At 50.7% G+C, this 18,603-nt stretch overlaps 1 protein-coding gene across 3 annotated transcripts in view; it reads left to right on the top strand.

Moving 5' to 3' along the window:
* The window catches only part of WDR25 (WD repeat domain 25), a 143,993-nt gene that overhangs the window by 96,394 nt on the left and 28,996 nt on the right, over positions 1 to 18,603 (top strand). For all 3 annotated transcript variants that reach the window (XM_059914998.1, XM_059914997.1, XM_059914999.1), the window contains one exon: positions 1,497 to 1,627. In XM_059914998.1, coding sequence (XP_059770981.1) covers positions 1,497 to 1,627 — 131 coding nt within the window. The remainder of the gene's footprint in view (positions 1 to 1,496; positions 1,628 to 18,603) is intronic.

Consider the following 18,603-nt stretch of genomic DNA (forward strand, 5'->3'; position numbering starts at 1 on the left):
CGGGCTACTGTCAAATCACTGAGTCACAAAAAGGTCCCTACATTTAAAAAAAATGGAAGCATATTCAGTCCTGTTGCTCTTACTAAAATTATTATAACTCATTTGATTTAATAATTTCCAAGAGGTTTGTTGATACTCTTAGTAAATGGCATATTAAAATATATTTTAAAATATTGTTTATTTTATCCTTGTCTCATCCTTCAAAATGTTCTTTTTTTGGTAATTGCTTTCATGTTCATAATATACTGGTACAGTAGCACACTGTGTAACTTATAAATAAATATACATGTGTTGGCGGTATGTGCCTAAGGGTTTCTCATGGCTGGGATGTACTGTCAGACAAGTTTGGAGACCAAGGATCTAGGCAAATTGGACTTGTCAAGGCTTCTGCTGTAACTCTCAAGAGGACCAATTGATGACTTTCATTTCCTTACCTGGTGAGCTGCTGGAGCACTTAACTAAAGTGTGGTCCTAAACACAGAGCAGGGCAGCCTTCCGGAAGCGCTCTCTGAATTGAAGGACCAAGTGCACTTCCTGGGTTCCCGTAAGAGGAGATGATGCTTGAGATCTTGGCGTTGCATTGGTATCCAGCTTCTTATGTCCCTAACTGCCCACTGCCTCAGTCCAGGGGAAGGGTTTCAAGGTTGTCCCTCCTGGGCTGTGGCACTGTGTAGAGGAAGGCATGCTGGCTTTCGAGACCTGGGCTCAGCACAAAAGATCTGTTCCCCGAGTCTGACCTGTTCTAAATGATCGACATTTCTGGCGTTTTTATGGCTTACCTCTAAGAGAGCTCAGTGATAGGAAGACGGTTTCCACAGCAGAGGTATGTGTGTGCACGCAGACGTTTGCACAACATCCAGGAGCACTTGACAGCAGTTTCATGGCAGATAGAAAAGGTGGTCCACGCACCCCCTCCAACCTGTGGCCTGAGCCACTGTGACGTCACACTCTCATTTATCGCTGATGCCACCCCACGCGCCATGCTCTATGGCATGGTTTGCTCTATGGCAAACCATTGATGGGTTATCATGAGGGTGTGATTGTAAGACGCTGATCCTAAAAAGAATCATTTTGGAGCAACCTGCTTTTGGTTTTTAGACTCCCAGTAAATAATCTAACAAAATTAATTGTGTAGCTCTGGAAATGTTATTCAGTCTCCCTGAGCCTTGGTTTTTTCAACTGCAAACTGGATTTAGGGCGATTATGTGCTTGAAATGAGTTGATGTGCATAATGTTTACAGAGCACCTAAAAGGTGGATTCAGGCATCTTGTTTATCCCTGGTGGGTGGGGGGATTCACCTAATTGAGGACCGGGTGGCCAGAGAGTGAGGGCAAATGCCGCTGCTGTTGTGTTTCCAGAAAGTCTCCATTGGCCGCCTCAGGCCCAGGTGGGCTGCGCTTTCCCGTGGCTCCACGTCAGATGGCATCTTAGTGTTAAGGTATTTAGTTTGTCATCTGGGTATTTTCTAACCCTCTCTTCTCTTTTCATGTTGTAGGAACCCAGCTATTCAGTGGTCAAAGTGACTTTAGAATCACTACCTTGAAATTTCATCCAAGAGACCACAACGTTTTCGTATGTGGCGGCTTCAGCTCTGAAATGAAAGCTTGGGACATAAGGACCAGCAAGGTAACACCCCTCTTCCTCACATGGCCTTTCCAGGAGAGCTTGCCTGGACATTTTGAACGATTGGGGGTGGGTCAGCATCTATATATAGGACCCTTGAGATGGAATAATTACCACTTAATATTTAATCAGCGGGAAGCATAATTTTTAGATGTTTTGAAAGAACATCCTTGAGTTGTTAGATTATTAAAGCATCATAGGTGCAATTCTATACAGCATATTACTAAAAATATTTGTTGAGTACCTACTGTGTGCAAATGCTTCCAGATGTTATAAAATGAATCAGCCTCAGATTACTCAAGGGAATAATATGTGGCTACAAATAAGTGGGGTGGAGAAGTGCTCTGTGTGTGTGTGTGTATGTGTGAGTGAGAGGAGGGATGGTGGGGAGGGAGGGGCCGGCATTCAGAGTGGGTGAGCTTTCAGCTCAGCTCAGTGTAAGGAAGGCTTCTCGGAGGAGACCGTGTTCCTGTTGGGGCTTAAAGGCTGGTCACCGTCAGTCCCATAGAGAAGCGATGTCCACTCCCGTCCTTCACCACAGCCTGCCGCTCCTGTTGCTTCCCTAACTTAAGAGACGGCAACTCCAGGACTTCCCTGGCGGTCCAGCGGTTAAGACTCCACGTTCCCAATGCAGGGGGCATGGGTTCGATCCCTGGTCAGGGAACTAAGATCCCGCATGCCACACAGCGTGGCCAAAAAAAAAAAAAAGAAGTGGCAACTCCATCCTTCTGGTTGTTCAGGCCCAAACCATCAGAATCATCCCTTTCTCCGCTCCCCCTGTCATCCCCCCAACACCCAGACCATCAGCAAATCCAGTGGTAACTCGGGTTTAAGCTGCCCTTGTCTCTTGCTCGGATAATTGCAGTAGTTTCCTCTCCGGTATCTGTCTTCCCCGCCCCGCCGGCCCCGCCGACCCCTTACGGTTTGTTCTCAACACAGTAGCCGGAGTGGCCTGTGACAGTGGAAGTCAGATGTGCCGCTCTTCTGGTCAGAACCCTCCAGGCTCAGGTCTCACTCACAGGAAAAGCTGTGTCCCTACGGCGGCCCACCAGGCCTCATGATCTCCGCTCAGCCTCAGCCCCACCCGCCTCCTTGCCTTTCCTAGAACACACCAGCACAGTCCTGCCTCAGGGCCTTTGCACTTTGCTCTTTCTGCCTGGAATGCTCTCCTCCCAGTTTTCTCTGGAGAGGCTCCCTCCCTCCTACAGGGTTCTGCTCAAATGCCACCTTCCCGGACCGCCGTGCCAGCCACCCCTGGCATTCACTAGTCCCCCTGCCACCTCTTTTCTCTCCATAGCATTTATCATCACCCGGCACGCTATGGATTTTACTTGTCTATTTGCCTTGTCTCCATCCCCTCGAATGTAAGCTCTTCCAGGGCAGGGATTTTTGTCTGTTTTGTTTGCTGCTGCCTTCTAGCTCCTAGAACAGTGCCTGGCACATGGTAGGCACTCAGCAGACCGTGGGTGACTGAATGAGTGGTTGGAGGCAGAGGGCAGTCACACGGGATGGGGGATACAAGGTGTGTGCAGGGCCAGTGACCTGTTCGACTTGGGGGACACAAGGTGTGTACATGGCCAGTGACCTGCTCGACTTGGGGGACACAAGGTGTGTACATGGCCAGTGGCCTGCTCGACTTGGGGGATACAAGGTGTGTACATGGCCAGTGGCCTGCTCGACTTGGGGGATACAAGGTGTGTACATGGCCAGTGGCCTGCTCAACTTGGCCAGGCGTGGGCCCCAGCCAGTGGGACAGGCGGGCAGAGAGGCTTTTAATGCCGTGAGTCTGGGTTTGGATCAGCAGCGGGGAGCCATGGGAGGTTTGTGAGCAGGAGGGCTGGGTTGAGGGGTGCAGAGGGGCTCAGGGAGGGGCAGTGGGGAAGAGCCTGACTGCCTCCTGCCTCTGGGGGGCTCAGTGATTTCAGGATGGCTGTTTCAAGCCCTGAGAAGCACCGCCCTGGTCTGAAGGAGGCAGACAGCCACTAGAATGCTACAGGGTAGTTCGTGATGATGCCTGCTTTGATCTTGACCTTGAAAGAAGAGGGTGTGGGACGTCAGAGAGTGTCCTCCTCCATTAGGGATTCAGGGGAGTCAGTGGTCCCACGCCGAACGGCTCTATCCTGCTGCATCTGCAGCGCCAAAGCCTCTACCTAAAGGCATCCCCCTCCAGGGCTGCCTCCTGCCCCATCCTGGGCAGGTGCAGCCCCCCAGCAGGTCTTCACTGAGCAGAGGCCAGGATGGAAGGAGGTGGGACGAGACCTCCAGTGCCGGATTCGAAAGGCGAGTTGGTGCGTCAGACCGGCCACGGCAGGAAGGCACTTTCCCCCCAGGCTGTGGGAAGGGGCCGCTGGTGTTTGCAGGAGAACCTAAAACCAGAGACAGTTTCCTTAAAGAGAACAGGATGTTTTATCCATAGGTATTTTGCCTAAAGTACTTCACAAGTGGGAGAATTAGAGCATAGAGAGATGTACTCTTTTTTTAAAAAAACACACATTTTTCTTTTACAAGAGACTGTTTTTTAAAACAAGAATATTTGGAAAAGAGAGAAAAGTTACCCATAAAGAAGTGGATGTGTGGACTTTTAAAAGCACTAGAACACTAGTATATGGGATATAAATACATGATAAATGAAAGAAGACATTGGAAAGTGCTGCTGGAGTTGGAAACTCTTAGTCATGCTGTTTGAAGCGGGGCCACCTGATCAACCAGCCCCTGGTGACGGCCACGTCCCTTAGAGGTATGCTGTTTTTAGCCTCAAAGACCAAACACGTAAGAAATTACTCATCAAGGACGCCATCTGATTTAAGACTTTGTTAAAAATATCGGATTTTCTCCTAGGGCAGACGCCAGCTGACGCGTTCTGAGAATGCTGGGGGAGAAGCAATTAGGAGCAGATGTTGCTGTGACTGGTATTGGCATGTTTGCCAGTCTCTCCCCAGCTAGTAATGTGGGTAAAGGGATCTGTGCAATATTTGTTTTTACTTCCTTTTTACCAACAATCTGACTGCCTGTCCTCCCTTGCTGGGTCACAAGGACTGTTTCCATTTGTATCAGCCAGACTCAGGGGTCCAGTCTCTTTCCTGCTTCAGTTCTGTTTCCTCTGATAGGTGTGGCCCAAGTGCCTTGTATGGACCCAGCAGGAGGGCCAGAGAGGAAAGGCGTGGACGGCCACCTGGGGTGGCTCTCTGCCCTCCTGCTGGGCTCCCGTGGGGCCTGGGGCTCTGTCCCAGGTGCTGAACTCTCCAGCCCTCCCTGGTGAGTGTAGGAACACCTAGGGCAGAACAGCTTGTCTTTTTCTGACTGCCTTCAGGGGCAGCCGTGGAAACTGCAGGAGGGACACAGACCTTAGCTTAAAATCAAGACAGGTTTCCTCTTTTAAAAACAATGGAAGGACTGTTATTATTATAAAAGTAATATGTGATGATATGAAAAAACTAGAAAATAGAAACAGAGAGAAGGGGTAGTCGAGCCAGCCAAAGGTAAACATTAGTAACATTTAAATATTTTTATTTCATTGTTCTTTTCCACTGTGTGTTTTTTAAAACATTGCTTGGTCTTATGTTTATACAGTTTTGTATTTTGCTTTTCACACAGCATTGTAAGGGTTTTCCTTACAGTGAAATGAATTCTTGTAGATTTTTAGTACATTCCTCTGATGCAGTATGCTTGGCTAATTTGCTCCATGCCTTATCCTCAGTACTCAGAGCCGTGTCTGACACAGCAGGCACTCGATAAATATGGATGGAATGAGTCAATTTCAAATGGTTTAGCTTATTAAACCATTTCCTGAGGTTGGATTTCAGGACATTTCCTTTTGTTTGGTTTGGTTTGCCATTTAAAGTTAATAGATGTGAAGGTAGAGATCAGGGATCGGCAAGCTGCAGCTTGGGGCTCAGTCTGACTTGCTGCCTGTTTTTGTAAATAAAGTTTTATCGGCATGCAGTTCCTGTCATTCATGTGTGTATCGGCTGCAGCTGCTTTCACACCACAGTGGTAGAGTTGAGTAATTGCACCGGAGACCACATGGCCCGCAAAGCCAAAAATATTTATGATCTGGCCGATCCCTGCTAAGACGTATCTGGCTGTGGTGTGTGTCACGCTATGGCTTGTCGGGACTGATCCTCCTGATCTGGCTGACAAGGTGGGTGCCCCTGCGCCTCACCCTATTATGGGCTCCCTGTGGAAACCGTGCGCTCAGAGAATGTCTTTTCCAGAGAACCGTGCCTCAGTCAGGGGTATGTGGGTCGCTTCCCTCCCTTGTTATAATCTCCAGACAAGCCATCCCAGTCTACTTTGTTGTACATTCCACTGTGAGACACATTTGTGCATCTAGTGTTTTCCACATTTGCAGTTTATTTCCTACAGCTTGTGCCCCAGAACTCAAATTGCTGGGTTAAAGTGAGTCAGCATTTTGAAGGTAAGGGGTAGGTTTCCGACGATGGAGCTGAGCCCACCACTGGAGCAGGACGGTGTGGCCAGACAGCCTCTCGCCGGGTCTGAGGAGTAGTTGGAACAGATAACTTTAAAGCTACTTTCCAGTCATAGACTTTTATTCCTTAAGCTTAGCCACATGATGAATGTTGGGATTCTGGACTTCGCTGGTCCAGCCCAGCGCGTTACCGCAAATGGGCTGTTTGGCTCCCTTGTCTTTTCTTGGCCCATCTCTCTCTGCTCTGGTCTGATGATTGGATCACATCCCTCGTCACTGCACAGCGCCTGGCTTCATTTCCAGCAGGTCAGCAGGATGTGTTCCGCATGGCCCTCCGAGCCTGCTTACTCGTGCTGGCTCCGTGCTGCCGGTACAGGATTTTCTGACTCTTCTGTCTCCGGACAGTCTGCTCGAACATGGGTATGGTCTGGAACCCAAGATGTCTGTGGTCTGACCTTCATGTTACCATGTGGGTCCAAGCCCCTCTGGGCCGCCAGTGCTTATTGGCCTGAGATCCAGCAGACCTGGGTTCCCATCCTCCCTCTCCTACTTGCTTAGCTGGCTGATTTTAGGCAAATCTCTAAACTGAAGCCTCTCTCAGTCAAGGGTTTCCCCTGTGGTATAGTAAAGGGGCAGGATGAGGTCATCTTTAAAGCAGGGCCTCTTAACTCTCCTGTGCATAGGAGAGCACCTGGGACTCTTGTTAGGCTGCAGACTCTGTTTCAGCAAGATGATGTCTTAGTCAGCTCAGGCTGCTGTAATGAAATACCACAGCCTGGGAGGCTTAAACAACAGACATTTATTTCTCATCGTTCTGGAGGCTGGAAGTCCGAGATCAGGGTGCCAGGGTGGTCGGGTTCCGGTGAGGGGGCTCCTTCTGGTTTGCAGATAGCTGCCTCTTGCTGTGTCCTCACATGATGGAGAGCGAGCAAGCTCTGGGCTCTTCATCCCTTTTTAAGGCGACCACTCCCATCATGGGACCTCCACCCTCATGACCTTATCCAAACCTAATTACCTCACAAAGGCCCCATCTCCAGGTATCATCACATTGGGGATTAGGGCTTCAAAATATAGATTTTGGGGGGGACACAAACATTCAGTCCATTGCAGGTGAGATCCTGCATTTCAGCAAGCTCCCAGGAGATGCAGAGGCAGACGGGCCATGGACCACACTTTGAGAAGCCAGGTCTCAAAGGGCCTCTGAACATAGAGGTCCCATGCTTCTCTCACGTGAGCACCCTTGGTCTTCGTCCTCGATTGACCTGCACCACCTGTGACCTATCTCAGTGATAAATAGGCTGTGGGCACCTTCACCTGACAGCTGTTCATTTACAACTGCTTGTGAGGGGGGCTCAGTCCAGTCATGTCTGTGCCCCGGCATCTCCCACAGGACCTGGACCAGAGCAGGTGCTCAGGGGGTAACTTGGAGTGAGCTGCTGGGGTCAGCTGCCCCTCCAATCATGATGGAGCCCTGCAGGAGCACCCACCTGCCCACATTTCGGGGGGCAGTGGCCTCCCTGGGATTTCTGCAGAGGCAGTGGGCCCTCCAACAAATGGGAAATAAAGGCTAGCTGCAATTCAGCTGTAACTGGTCATTCCAGAAGTGTAGACAGAGGCCAAGGACTTGGGAGATCCTGGGCCAGGTGAGGGCTGGTGCAGTGGTTCTAACACTGCAGCTCTCAGCCAAGTCTGAGCTCTCGTGTGCCCCAGTGTCTCGTAGATGACGGAGTTTCCAGCCTTGCAGGGCCCTGGCTCTTTGCCTGGCAGGGAATGGGAGCTGGAGAGTTCCAGATCTGCAGGGCCCACCAGCACTGTGGGAAAGGCTCCAAGGTAGTTACTTTTAGGTTTGCTTTAAGATGACTATGTAGTTTGAGCCAAAAGTTAGGATAGGTAATAAAATTTCTCCCTTGTATCATGAATTAAAGTTGTAGAAAAACTCCTACAGAGGCTGAAAAATCATATTGCATATTTAGTGAATCACCCTTTTTGCGAGACTAAATTCTGGAACCCCAACCTCAGCAAATTCCCTCTCAGCCAAGCAGGATCGAGCACCGCAAATTGGAGCAGCCCTGGAAAATCTGGGACATGGGGCTCCCAACACTGGGAGCCTGGCCTCTGCTCCAGTTCTCTTCCCTTCCGTGGGCAGGGCCGACACTGGGCAGGCTGGGGCCGAGCATGACTTCCGATGCATAGCTCTACTCTGCTCCCGAGAAGGGAGTCTCAGGTGCCCTCAGGTCCCCACTGGGCCTCGAAACACCAACCCCCACCCGCCAGGTAGTTCTCAGGATGAGATCTACTCTGACAGACCAGCTCACTTTTTTTTGCTCTAGTGTTGGTTTGACCCGAATCATCAATAGTCCATGGTTGTTCTACAGCTTTCTTTCTTTTTAAGTTTGTAAAGGGCCGTCTTGACTTCCAGATCTTGAGTTCATTCCTTGACCTCCTTTTGGAGCTTTGTCCCAAAGTCGCTGCAGGTGTGTGTCCTATCATGCAGGTGACAGTGGGCGAGGCCTCTGGCTCGTCCTTCCCACCTGCTTGGGTTCTCATCTCTGCCTGTTGTCACAGCCCCTCACTCTGCTGCAGTTTCCCCACAGAATGTAAGCTCCCTGAGGGCAGGGATTTGCTCCTTTCCTGCTGTTTTCCCTGAGCCTAGCGAAGTGCTGGGTGGATGGGATGGGACTGTTGCAGGAATGACTAACGGCCCTAATCCAGGCCAAGTAAAAAGAAATCCCAAGTGATAAGCCCACCCAGGTGAAGTGGAAGCTGAGTCAGCATCTGTCAACACGCTCTTCTCCGGCACCTACCGTGGGCGTCCTGCCCCGAGGGGGAATGAGCCAGCTGGCCACGCAGCCAGTGGTTGCTGGTCTGGACTGGCCGCCCTGGTGCAGTGGTCAGAGCCCCCGGAGCCTTAGAGGATACCCACCCGCGCCTGCAGGCGGTCTCGGCCTCCAGCGTTGTGAAAACTCTCCAGGTGATTCTGATGAAGAGCCCGAGTGGCGAACCACAACCCTGGGGGCCAGGGCTTGGGAGCGTCAGTGAGAGTCCTGAATGGTGTTTCGCAGGGTCTCTGCTGGTGTGGGTGAGGGTGTCCTGAAATGTCCGTTCCTGCAGTGGCAGCTGTCTGGAAGACTCAGCACCTTCACCTCCTGGTTCCCGGGCGCCATCAGTCATCGTGGCGTCGTAGGCAGGTTGCTTGTTTGCCCTAATGAGGTTCTGATTACTCTCCATTTGTCTCTTTCGTCAACTTTATATTAAAAAGCCTTTTGTTTGGCCTCTTCGTACTTCTGCAGTTCTGGCTAAGTTTTGCCTTCAGCCAGACTTTTTATGAGATGAGAGCGGGAGCCTAAGGGAGGTGGAGACGGGGAAGGGCGCGGACAGCCTGGTGCCGAGGGCAGCGTGGTCGCCGCTCCGTGTGACGCGCCGTGGGTCCTTGTCCCTTCCGGGTGCCCGGTGCCCCATCTGTCAGGTGGCGGTGGGGTGCTCTCGGGGGCGTGGCCTGGGCAGCCACCACCCGCCGGGCTCTGCACTGGACCCTCCCTGTGTGTCACCTACCGCGACACAGCGGTCCTGGGAGGTGTACCAGGCGCTGCTGTCACCCCATCCCCCTGGCGGGGTGCCCGAGGTTCAGAAAGGTTCCAGCAGCCAGCACAGGGCTGGTTGGTAGGGGGGTAAGACCTTGACCCGGTGCCTTGATTCCCGCGCCCTTGCAGGCCCTCCGTTCACAGGGCAAAGGAAGTGTTGGTCTTGGGTGTAAATAAAGCTTTGGCAGTGAGAGCCGCGTGCTTTCTTCTTGGAGAAGCCTGCATGGGGCAGCCCTTGAGTTCTGATGCCTGCTCGGTCCCGCTGCTTGCAGCTCGATGCCAGGTGTCAGGGACCCCACTGTGAACGTGACAGTGGTGGGCCCTGCGGCCTCAGGCCTGAAGTCATAACCCCGGCACCTCTGTGAGGGCGGCCCTTCTGCCTCCACAGGTAGACGTGGAAACCAGTCCTGAAAGGCTCAGCTTTCAGCGCAGGGGTGGACAGCCGCTGTGGGGCTTGGCTCTGACCCCAGGTATCCCTCTCCCTGTGGTAGGAAGAGGACACACCTCATTTACTGAGCGCCCGCCAGACACCAGGCACTGTCCCAGGGCCCTCTAGGAGCTCACGATCTGGAAGAAGGGATGGGGAACGCGCATTTCTTTGGTGTTTGGTGCATCTGTCGGCCTCACTGGCTGCCTTCACAAGCGGCCAGGGGATCCCCATGTGTCTCCTGGGTCATCCAAAATCTTGGGCAAAGCTGGGGAAGGGGTCCCTGGAGTCCAGAACCTCAGATTTCTGCCCCCAGCCCAGTCCTTCTCTTCACCTTCACTCGGCAGCACTTCTCTTGGGGCGTCAAGCAGACTCCAGTTAAAAACCTGAAATGTGAGCTGCCACCTGGAGCTCAGTGTGTGACAACGGGAGAGCGTGGCACTCAGGAGGGCCATGTCCTCGTGTGATCACTTGGGCTCTTAAAGATGCAGTAGGGTGTATTAGAAAATATAAAGCAGACTCTGGACCTGTAATGATTATATAAATAAAATATTTATGTAATACTAATGTATGTGACCTTTGTAATTCGTTTTGCCACTAAAATAAGCTGTGTTACATACACTGAACATACACTGAACATCTCTCATTGAGATTTTTTTTTCTCCTTGAGATTTTTAAAAATTTAATATTTTTATGAAATAGATTCACAGTTTTTGTTTTACCTAAAAACTTATTTTAGTTTGCCATAACTAATAGTATCCAAAAAAAAATCATGGGTTTGATGCCCTAGTTATTTTTGTTGTCTTAAATATTTTTGTTGTCTTTAAATACTTATTAAACTTTTTTGGTAGCAGCTTTTTTTTTTTCTTTTAATTAACTTATTAATTTATTTGGCTGCTCCAGGTCTTAGTTGCGGCATGCGGCATCTTGGTTGCGGCGTGTGGGATCTTTAGTTGCAGCATGCGGGCTCTTACTTGCGGCATGCAGGATCAAGTTCCCTGACCAGGGATCGAACCCAGGCCCCCTGCACTGGGAGTGCGGAGTTTTAACCACTGGACCACCAGGGAAGTCCCGGTAGCAGCTTTATTGAGATGTAATTCATATACCATACAATGCACTCATTTAAAGTATACAATTCGTTCATTTTTAGTATATTTACAGAGTTATACAACCATCATCACTGTCAGTTTAGAACATTTTCATCACCTCAGAAAGAAACCCTTTACTCTTTAGCAGTCACCCCAACTCCCCTGCCTCTATCCCCTACCCCCAGCCCCTGGCAACCACTGATCTACCTTCTGTCTCTATAGATTCGCCTATTCTGTACATTTTATATAAACAGAATCATACAGTATATCACTTAGCATAATGTTTTCAATGTGTTCACCCATGTTGTAGCGTGTGTCAGTACTTCATTCCTTTTTATGGACAAATAATATTCCATTGTATGGATAGACTGCATTTTGTTTATTCATCAGTTGATAGGCATTTGTGTTCTTCCATTTTTTGGCTCTTATAATAATACTATTATAAATATTCATTTACAAGTTTTTGTGTGGACTTGTGTTTTCATTCCTCTTGGGCTCCACCTAGGAGTGAGATTGCTGAGTCATGGTCGCTCTCTGGGTAACCTTTTGAGAAACTGCCAGACTGTCTTCCAGAGTGGTTGCACCATTTTGCAATGTATGAAGGGTCCGATTTTCCCCGTCCTCACCTCACTTGTTATGGGTCTTTTTGCTTTTCCCCATCCCAGTGGGTGTGAGGTGGTGTCTCATTGTGGTCTCCTTAAGGTTTGATATAGGACTGTGCAGACTGTATATTTCTTCATGAATGAACTTTGATAGTTTGTGTCTCTCAAAGAATTTGTTCATCTAAGTTATCAAATTTATATACATCGACTTATTCATAATATTCCTTTATTATCCTTTTTGATGTCTTTAGGTTCTATCGTCTCTTTCATTCCCGATATTGATATTTATGTCTTCTTTTTTTTCCTTAGTCAGTGTGGCTAGAGATTTATTTTCTTCTACTTGCTTTGGGTTTAATTAACTCTTCTTTTTCTCATTTCTTAAGGCAGCAATTTACATCATTGATTCGAAATCCTTTTTAATATAAGCATTTTAATGCTATACATTTCCCTCTAAGAATGCATCCCACAAATCTTGTGCAGTATTTACATTTTCATTCAATTAAAACATATTTTCTAATTTTATTTTTACCTCCTCTTTGACCTATGGGATATTTAGAACTTATTACTCAGCTCCAAAATTTGTAGGGATTTTCCTGATATCTTTCTGTTGTTAATTTCCTTGTTATTAATTCTGTTATGCTCAGAAAACATACTTTATATGATTTAAATACTTTTACGGCCCAGAATATGGTCTGTTTTGTTGAACGTTCCATGCGCTCTTGGCAAGAATATGTATTTCACTGTTGTTGGGTGGATTGTTCTATAAATGACAGTTTGGTCAAGTTAGATGATGGTATTGTTCAGTTAGTTCTTCTAGATCCTTGCTGATTTTTTGTCTACTTGTTCTTTCAATTATTGAGAGAGGAGTGTTGAGGTCGCCAACTATAATTGTGGATTTGTGTATTTCTCTCTTCAGTTCTGTCTTTTCTCCCTTATATACTTGAAGCTCCACCACAGCTCCACTGGGGGCCTGCTCGCTGGTCAAAGCTGTTAGACAAAATAAGAAGAAAAAAAAAAAGAACAAGAAAAGAAAATAGCAGCTCGTCTTCATGCTGCTCAATTCTCCAGGTTTTGCCCTCTCTCCGGGGTCTGTCTGCTTGTGTTTACTTTCAGCGTTCTCGGGGAACTGCTTCTTGCATTTTGTCCAGAGCCTGTTGTAATCAGTGGGGAGAGAGGCTCTGGTGGGCTTACTGGATCCCACGTGGCCCCAGGTGGACTTTGAACATATTTTTTTCCTGGCCTTGAGTTTCCCCTCTTCTGTTGGCTGGATGCCACCTGCCAGCGGTCCTCCACTGCTGTCTCCTCTCCAGGGGCTTTTCCCAAGCCCCCCTGGGTCGGGTGCCCCCCCTCCTTCTCTCAGTCTGGGTTGTAGCTGCTTGGCAAGTGTCACCCCCGCACTGGAATGTGAGCCGCGTGAGGGCTGGGGGACACGACGGTCTTGTCCAACCTGGCATCGTGTCCCCAGACTCTGTATTGCTGGCATGGGGTCAGCGGCTCAATCAGTGTTTCTCAAATAAATGGTCACAGCAACCTCCGTGAACCTGCAGCCTAACTCTGCAAAGATTCTATGACTTTAGGAAAGTTTGTGCAATCCAAATTCGTGCCCCAACCAAGAGCTCCCCAGTTATAGGGCGGTGTTGACAGCTGTGCTGTTTTCAGCACGTGGATGTTCTGTGTACCCTGCCAGTGGGCAGACTCTCCTGCTGGCCACAGCCTTCCCTACCTACCCCGAGGGAAGACTGCCTGGTGCCTTTCACAGATGTAGTGCTCAAGCTGAGAAGGATGACGGGATGTGTGAGAGGAAACCTCGTGGCGCATCCTGTAATTAGGCTGTGCCGAGCGGTCCACTCATCATGCTGGATTCGGAGAGGACATGAAGGGTGGATATCTCTCCTCACCCCCTGCATGCCCTTTTTATATCAAGTGAATTTCTCAGTTTTTAATTCTAGTATTTCACTTGAAATTTTTTTTAAAAAAGATCTGGTTACCTGGTTTGCCTCATTCATTTATTCCTTGAACACTTGCCGAGCACCTGCCATGTGTAGGACATCTTCCTAGTTTGCAAGACTCAAAGAAGCTACAGGAAACGCCTCACGCCTGCTGTTGGCACCGTTATCCACCAAGTTGCTAGACCATGTGGGAAACCTCCCTGGCGGCTTTAGGATTGCCCTCCCCTCACCACCCCCATACCCTGTGCTTCCCTCTTCTGGGGTCGTGCAGGTTGTCCACTGCACACAGGCACCTGGCCAGGGGGGCGGCTGGGTGCTGGAATCCAGCCTATGCTCCGCTGGCCAAGCGACGCCCCTAGCATGGGGTGATCTCCACCTGAAGGAGGGTCTTTTCCCGATATGCACCAAGGGGCCAGGTGGGCCAGCCGTGGCCCCATCCCTTCCCCTTCTGTCTGCTACAGCCACTCCCTCTCCATCCCCGCAGCCTCACCAGGTCTGCTCCTCACCCTCTCCCCCCGGGACGCCAGCGCTGCTCACTGCCCACCCCCTTACGTCTTCCACACCATGGCAAGTATCATCATTTGGAAACGCAAATCCGAACACATCGCCCTTGGGCTCAGAGCTCTTCCTGGCCCTGCACCCTGCAGTGCCCATGAGAGCAGGTCCAGGCCTTCCTTCCTGGTGAGGACAGCTCCACACCGCCCAGCCCAGCCTCCCTCACCAGGCTTGGCTCTGAGTGCCCAGCCTGCCCCAAGCCACCACGTCACAGGACTGGGGGACTCCACACCTTTCCAGACTGTTTGACTTGTCTGCCACGAGTGGGATTTACTCTTCAGAATAAAAGAGTAGATAAATTATTTTCCAGAGAAGATAGAGGAAGGGGAGCTTGCAAAGGAGCAGCCAGAGACCTGGGAGGAGAGCTGGGTCCAGGGCTGCGAGCTGCTGGGGGATTGGGGGCGGGGCTGTGGACTCAGGGTGCCGGCAGCGTGCAGAGGTAGAGGTGTAAAAGGATGTCAGGGACCTGGAGACGTGGTGTGCCCGTGACATGAGAGCAGAATGGGAGGCTGTTCTCCAGACATTCAGATTACAGAAGTAATCTGTGCTTTTTGCAGGCTACTTGGAAAATGGAAAACTGTAATGAGGAAGATAACGCATTCAATTTCAACACAGCCAGAACCACCATTGACAGTTGGGGTCCTTCCTTCCAGTTTTTCAATGCATATATTTACATTTTTAAGTAATTTCCCCCCAACTGAATGTATCCTTAGTGTTTCTGTATCGTTAAAAAGTTTTTGGATGATGTAATTTTTAATAGTTACCCAATATACTATAATGTATTTAACCAGCCCTCTCTGATTGGGTATTTATCATATTCCCAGTGTTTCCTTTATTACAACACTAAGGCGAACATCTCTGTGTGTAAATTCCCAGATGCAGACTTGATCAAAGGGTATGTGTGGTTTTAGGTTCTGGATCCCACTGGCCACTTCCTTCCAGAAGGGATTACCTGTTCACCCTGAGAACGGGGTTGGTGGGTTAACTTGCTTGTTTTGGGCATAGGCAAGGCGTATGCAGGGGCTCACCACCATCCGGGGAAGAGCTGGTCAGGGGGAGGGGCTGAAGGTTGGGGTGGGTGGGGCGACCGGAGGTGGAAGGAAGTGGGGCGGGCCCCTGTCTCGGCCATGGGCCAGGTCTCAGGGTGCAGAGTCCCTTGTGCTCTGGTTTCCTTCTCTCCGGCCCAGGCAGGACAGCCCCACACTCTCCATCTGTCCTGTCCAGAGTAGGCCTGAGCCTCTGTGCGTTGCCCCCTGTTGCTTCTTGAGGGTCCGAGACGCCTGGAAGAGATGGGTGCATACCGTGCACGGCGCAGGGGCCCAGACTCCGCCGAGCTGCGCTGCCCTTGGGGGTGGCTGCATTGTTAGAACCCTATTTTAATTCGTGCCTCCATTGTAAAGTGAGGAAAACCAATTTTTCACTTGAGAGGATCAGCATCGTGGATACATGTGTAATTGTCTATTTCTGCTTTTCTTCCTTTCTCTCGTGTTCTGTAGCTGTAATTTAAAATTTCACGGTCTCCAACGTGACGGCTTCTCTGTGGGCATGTTCAGATCCACCTCAGATTCAGCAGGCACTAATTGAGCAGCTACTCTCTGCCTCTGGCTGGGCAGCCTGTGGGGTGCAGTGGGGGGTGGGGATGGGCTCCGGTGTCGGCCGCAGATCGCATGTCACGCCGGCTCTGCCTCTACTCAGCTGTGTGATGACCGGCAGGCCCTTTCCGTTTCTGAGCCTGGGTGTCCTCATCTGCACCGTGGGGCTGGTAATCTCCACCCCGCAAGGTGGTCATGAGGATTAAGTGAGGTCACACGTGAAACCCCTAGCAAGGTGCGTGGCACACGGTAGGTGTTCAGTTAATGCACCCTGCCGTCTCCGATGATCACCACAGGGTCGTGCTTTCCACGAGCTTGTGATAATTGGCAGTCAGGAGCTGCCTTCGGTTTTGCTAAAAGCTGAGTGGAGATCATACTTTTCCCCCAGCCAGGCAGTGCGCCTGACCGAAATGTCAAGTGCCTGCTTTCGGCTGAAGATGTTCTGACCCGGTGTGATAACATGGGTCCTCTCTAGCTGATCAGAGGCTCAGATATACATTCCCCTGTGTCTTTGATTAATTTTTAAAAGAGAGAAATGAATTAATTATTGCCTAGTGAGGATGGACGCTCAGAATATAGGGGAGGAGCAGACAGCGGGCCCTTAGGAGACGCCTCATCGGGAACCCAGCCCCAGGCGCCCAGGAGTTGTCCCAGGTCCTGTGAAGTCCCAGAAAACTGGCCAGTGAACACGCTCAGAGACAGAGGAAGGTGGCAACTCAGGCCCTACCCAGGGGTGACGGTGTGGGTGTGGGTGTCCTGGATTCCCTGGGGCTCCTGGAGAGTCAGATGCAGTTGGCTGCTTCTCTCCAGGTGTCCCCTCATGTCCCCCTCCCCCAGGCCCGAGGCCCACGACCTGCCCTGCTACTCCCTGGCCAGCTCCTCGGGCTACATTGTGGAGGGTCACACCTAGGAAGGCGGTCCTTGGGGGGCATATCCTGCTTCTGCTTGGACGCGGTGGAGGAGGCTGAGGCAGTTTCGGGAGGTGCGGTGTGGGGAGAGGTGCGGTGCCCTTGGCCTCCCACCCAGCTCCAGACGGGTGGTGGCTTCCTTCTCCACGTGGTCTCAGGGACAATCTTCCCCTCCGCTCCTCCACCCCCTTGGGGAAAAGGCCCGAGGGGCCCTTGTGAGGCCCACATTTGGTGCCTGTCCTCCTGGCCGTAGTCCTCCCATGTGTCAGGAAGGGGCTGGACTCTGTGATGGGGTCCGCACCGAGCAGAGCCCCCTCCGCACAGTGTGTAGCTGCGAAGGGCTCAGCCGAGGCTTCATGCTGCGAGGAGTCAGCCCCCTCTCCCTCAGTCAGGGGAGCTGGCGGCCCAGATGGGGCTGCTCCCCACCTGCTGACTCCGCAGGGTCCTGGAGTGCTTGATCCATTCATCAGGGGCTCCTTCAGACACTCACCGAATACCTGCTGGGTGGCATGTGGCCACGGGATGGAGGGAAATGGGGCTCATCCCTGCTCCGAGCCCTGAGCTCACAGTCAAGGGGAAGAGATGGAATCAGGCAGAGTGTGGTGTGATGGTAGCTGCCGTGGAGGGGATGACGAGAGGCCCACAGAGGAAGGAACTGATGAGTCTGCCTGGCACTTTGGGAGGCTTGGTTGGCAGAGGGTTTTGAAGGATGCATAGGAGTGTTCTAGGCAGCAAGTCTGGGTAAGGAATTCTAGGCATAAGGAATGCACAAAGGTACAGAGGCGTGAAAGGGCTTGACAGGTGGGGGAATGGTGAGGGGTCTGTGTGGCTGGAGTGCACACAGGGTGTGTGTGTAAGTCGGTGTGGGTATGTTTGTGTGTGTGTGTACAGGAGGGTTAGGAATCAAGGTGGCTGTCAGGGCAGGGCCTCCACCCCAGCCATGTTTAGGTTGTGGCCCAGGGCCGAACACCTCGAGGGAGGCTTTAGAGACAGGGAGCCCTCAGACACCCCCAGTGCTCACGACATTGCCTTTAAGGAAGGCTCAGAGCAGAGGCTGGTCCTCTGGGAGCCCGAGCCAGCCCCTCAGATATACCTAAATGTAAAAGGGAAAGGGGTCCTCCCCCAGCATATGGTTATTAAAGCGCGCCATCTTTAAACCTTATTAAGGAGTGTTAAATGCTAATGAATTTAGAGAAGGGCGTCTTGGGGCCTCTGTTTCCTAGGAAACATTTGAGAGCAGGTGCTTTATAATGAGCTGTACCTATTTTAAAAGTGATCCACGAGGCCCGCTTTGATAGGCTGGATCTCAGATGCTGATGGGTGAGTGTGAACAAAGCCGGTGGAGGCCAGTGGAGATGCTCTGCGCTCTCTGAAATATCATCCTCTGGTGGTTTCTATAGAAACCACTGGCACCTAGGTAGGAGAATTGCCGGGCTCCAGAGTCTCATTTACGCAACACAGCGTTGCCTGCAACCTCAGCACCTCGGCCCCAGCCTCTGAAGACCACCGGAGTCCTGTTGGCAGGTTGGGACTGGGTTCTGGACAAAACGGGACAGATGTGTGTTGCCGCAGCTGTAATTTTGCTTTAATTATGTCTGTTCTATACCTGCTGCTTGATTTCGGCTGGTCCCCACTCTGCTTATTATTTCAGGCCCCACTGACGATAAGAAGAATTAACATTTGTGGAGCTCGTTCCTCCCCACAGAGCACTTTAAAGAAACTTTTTATTATTGAAGCATTTAAATATATACCAAAGTAGAGAAACTGTTTGATGAACCTCCAGCACCCTGTTTAAACAATTATAAACATATGGCCAAGCTTCTTTTAGCTATAATCCTACCCATTTTC

The sequence above is a fragment of the Balaenoptera ricei genome, chromosome 2, assembly GCF_028023285.1.
Source record: "Balaenoptera ricei isolate mBalRic1 chromosome 2, mBalRic1.hap2, whole genome shotgun sequence".
Taxonomy (NCBI): domain Eukaryota; kingdom Metazoa; phylum Chordata; class Mammalia; order Artiodactyla; family Balaenopteridae; genus Balaenoptera; species Balaenoptera ricei.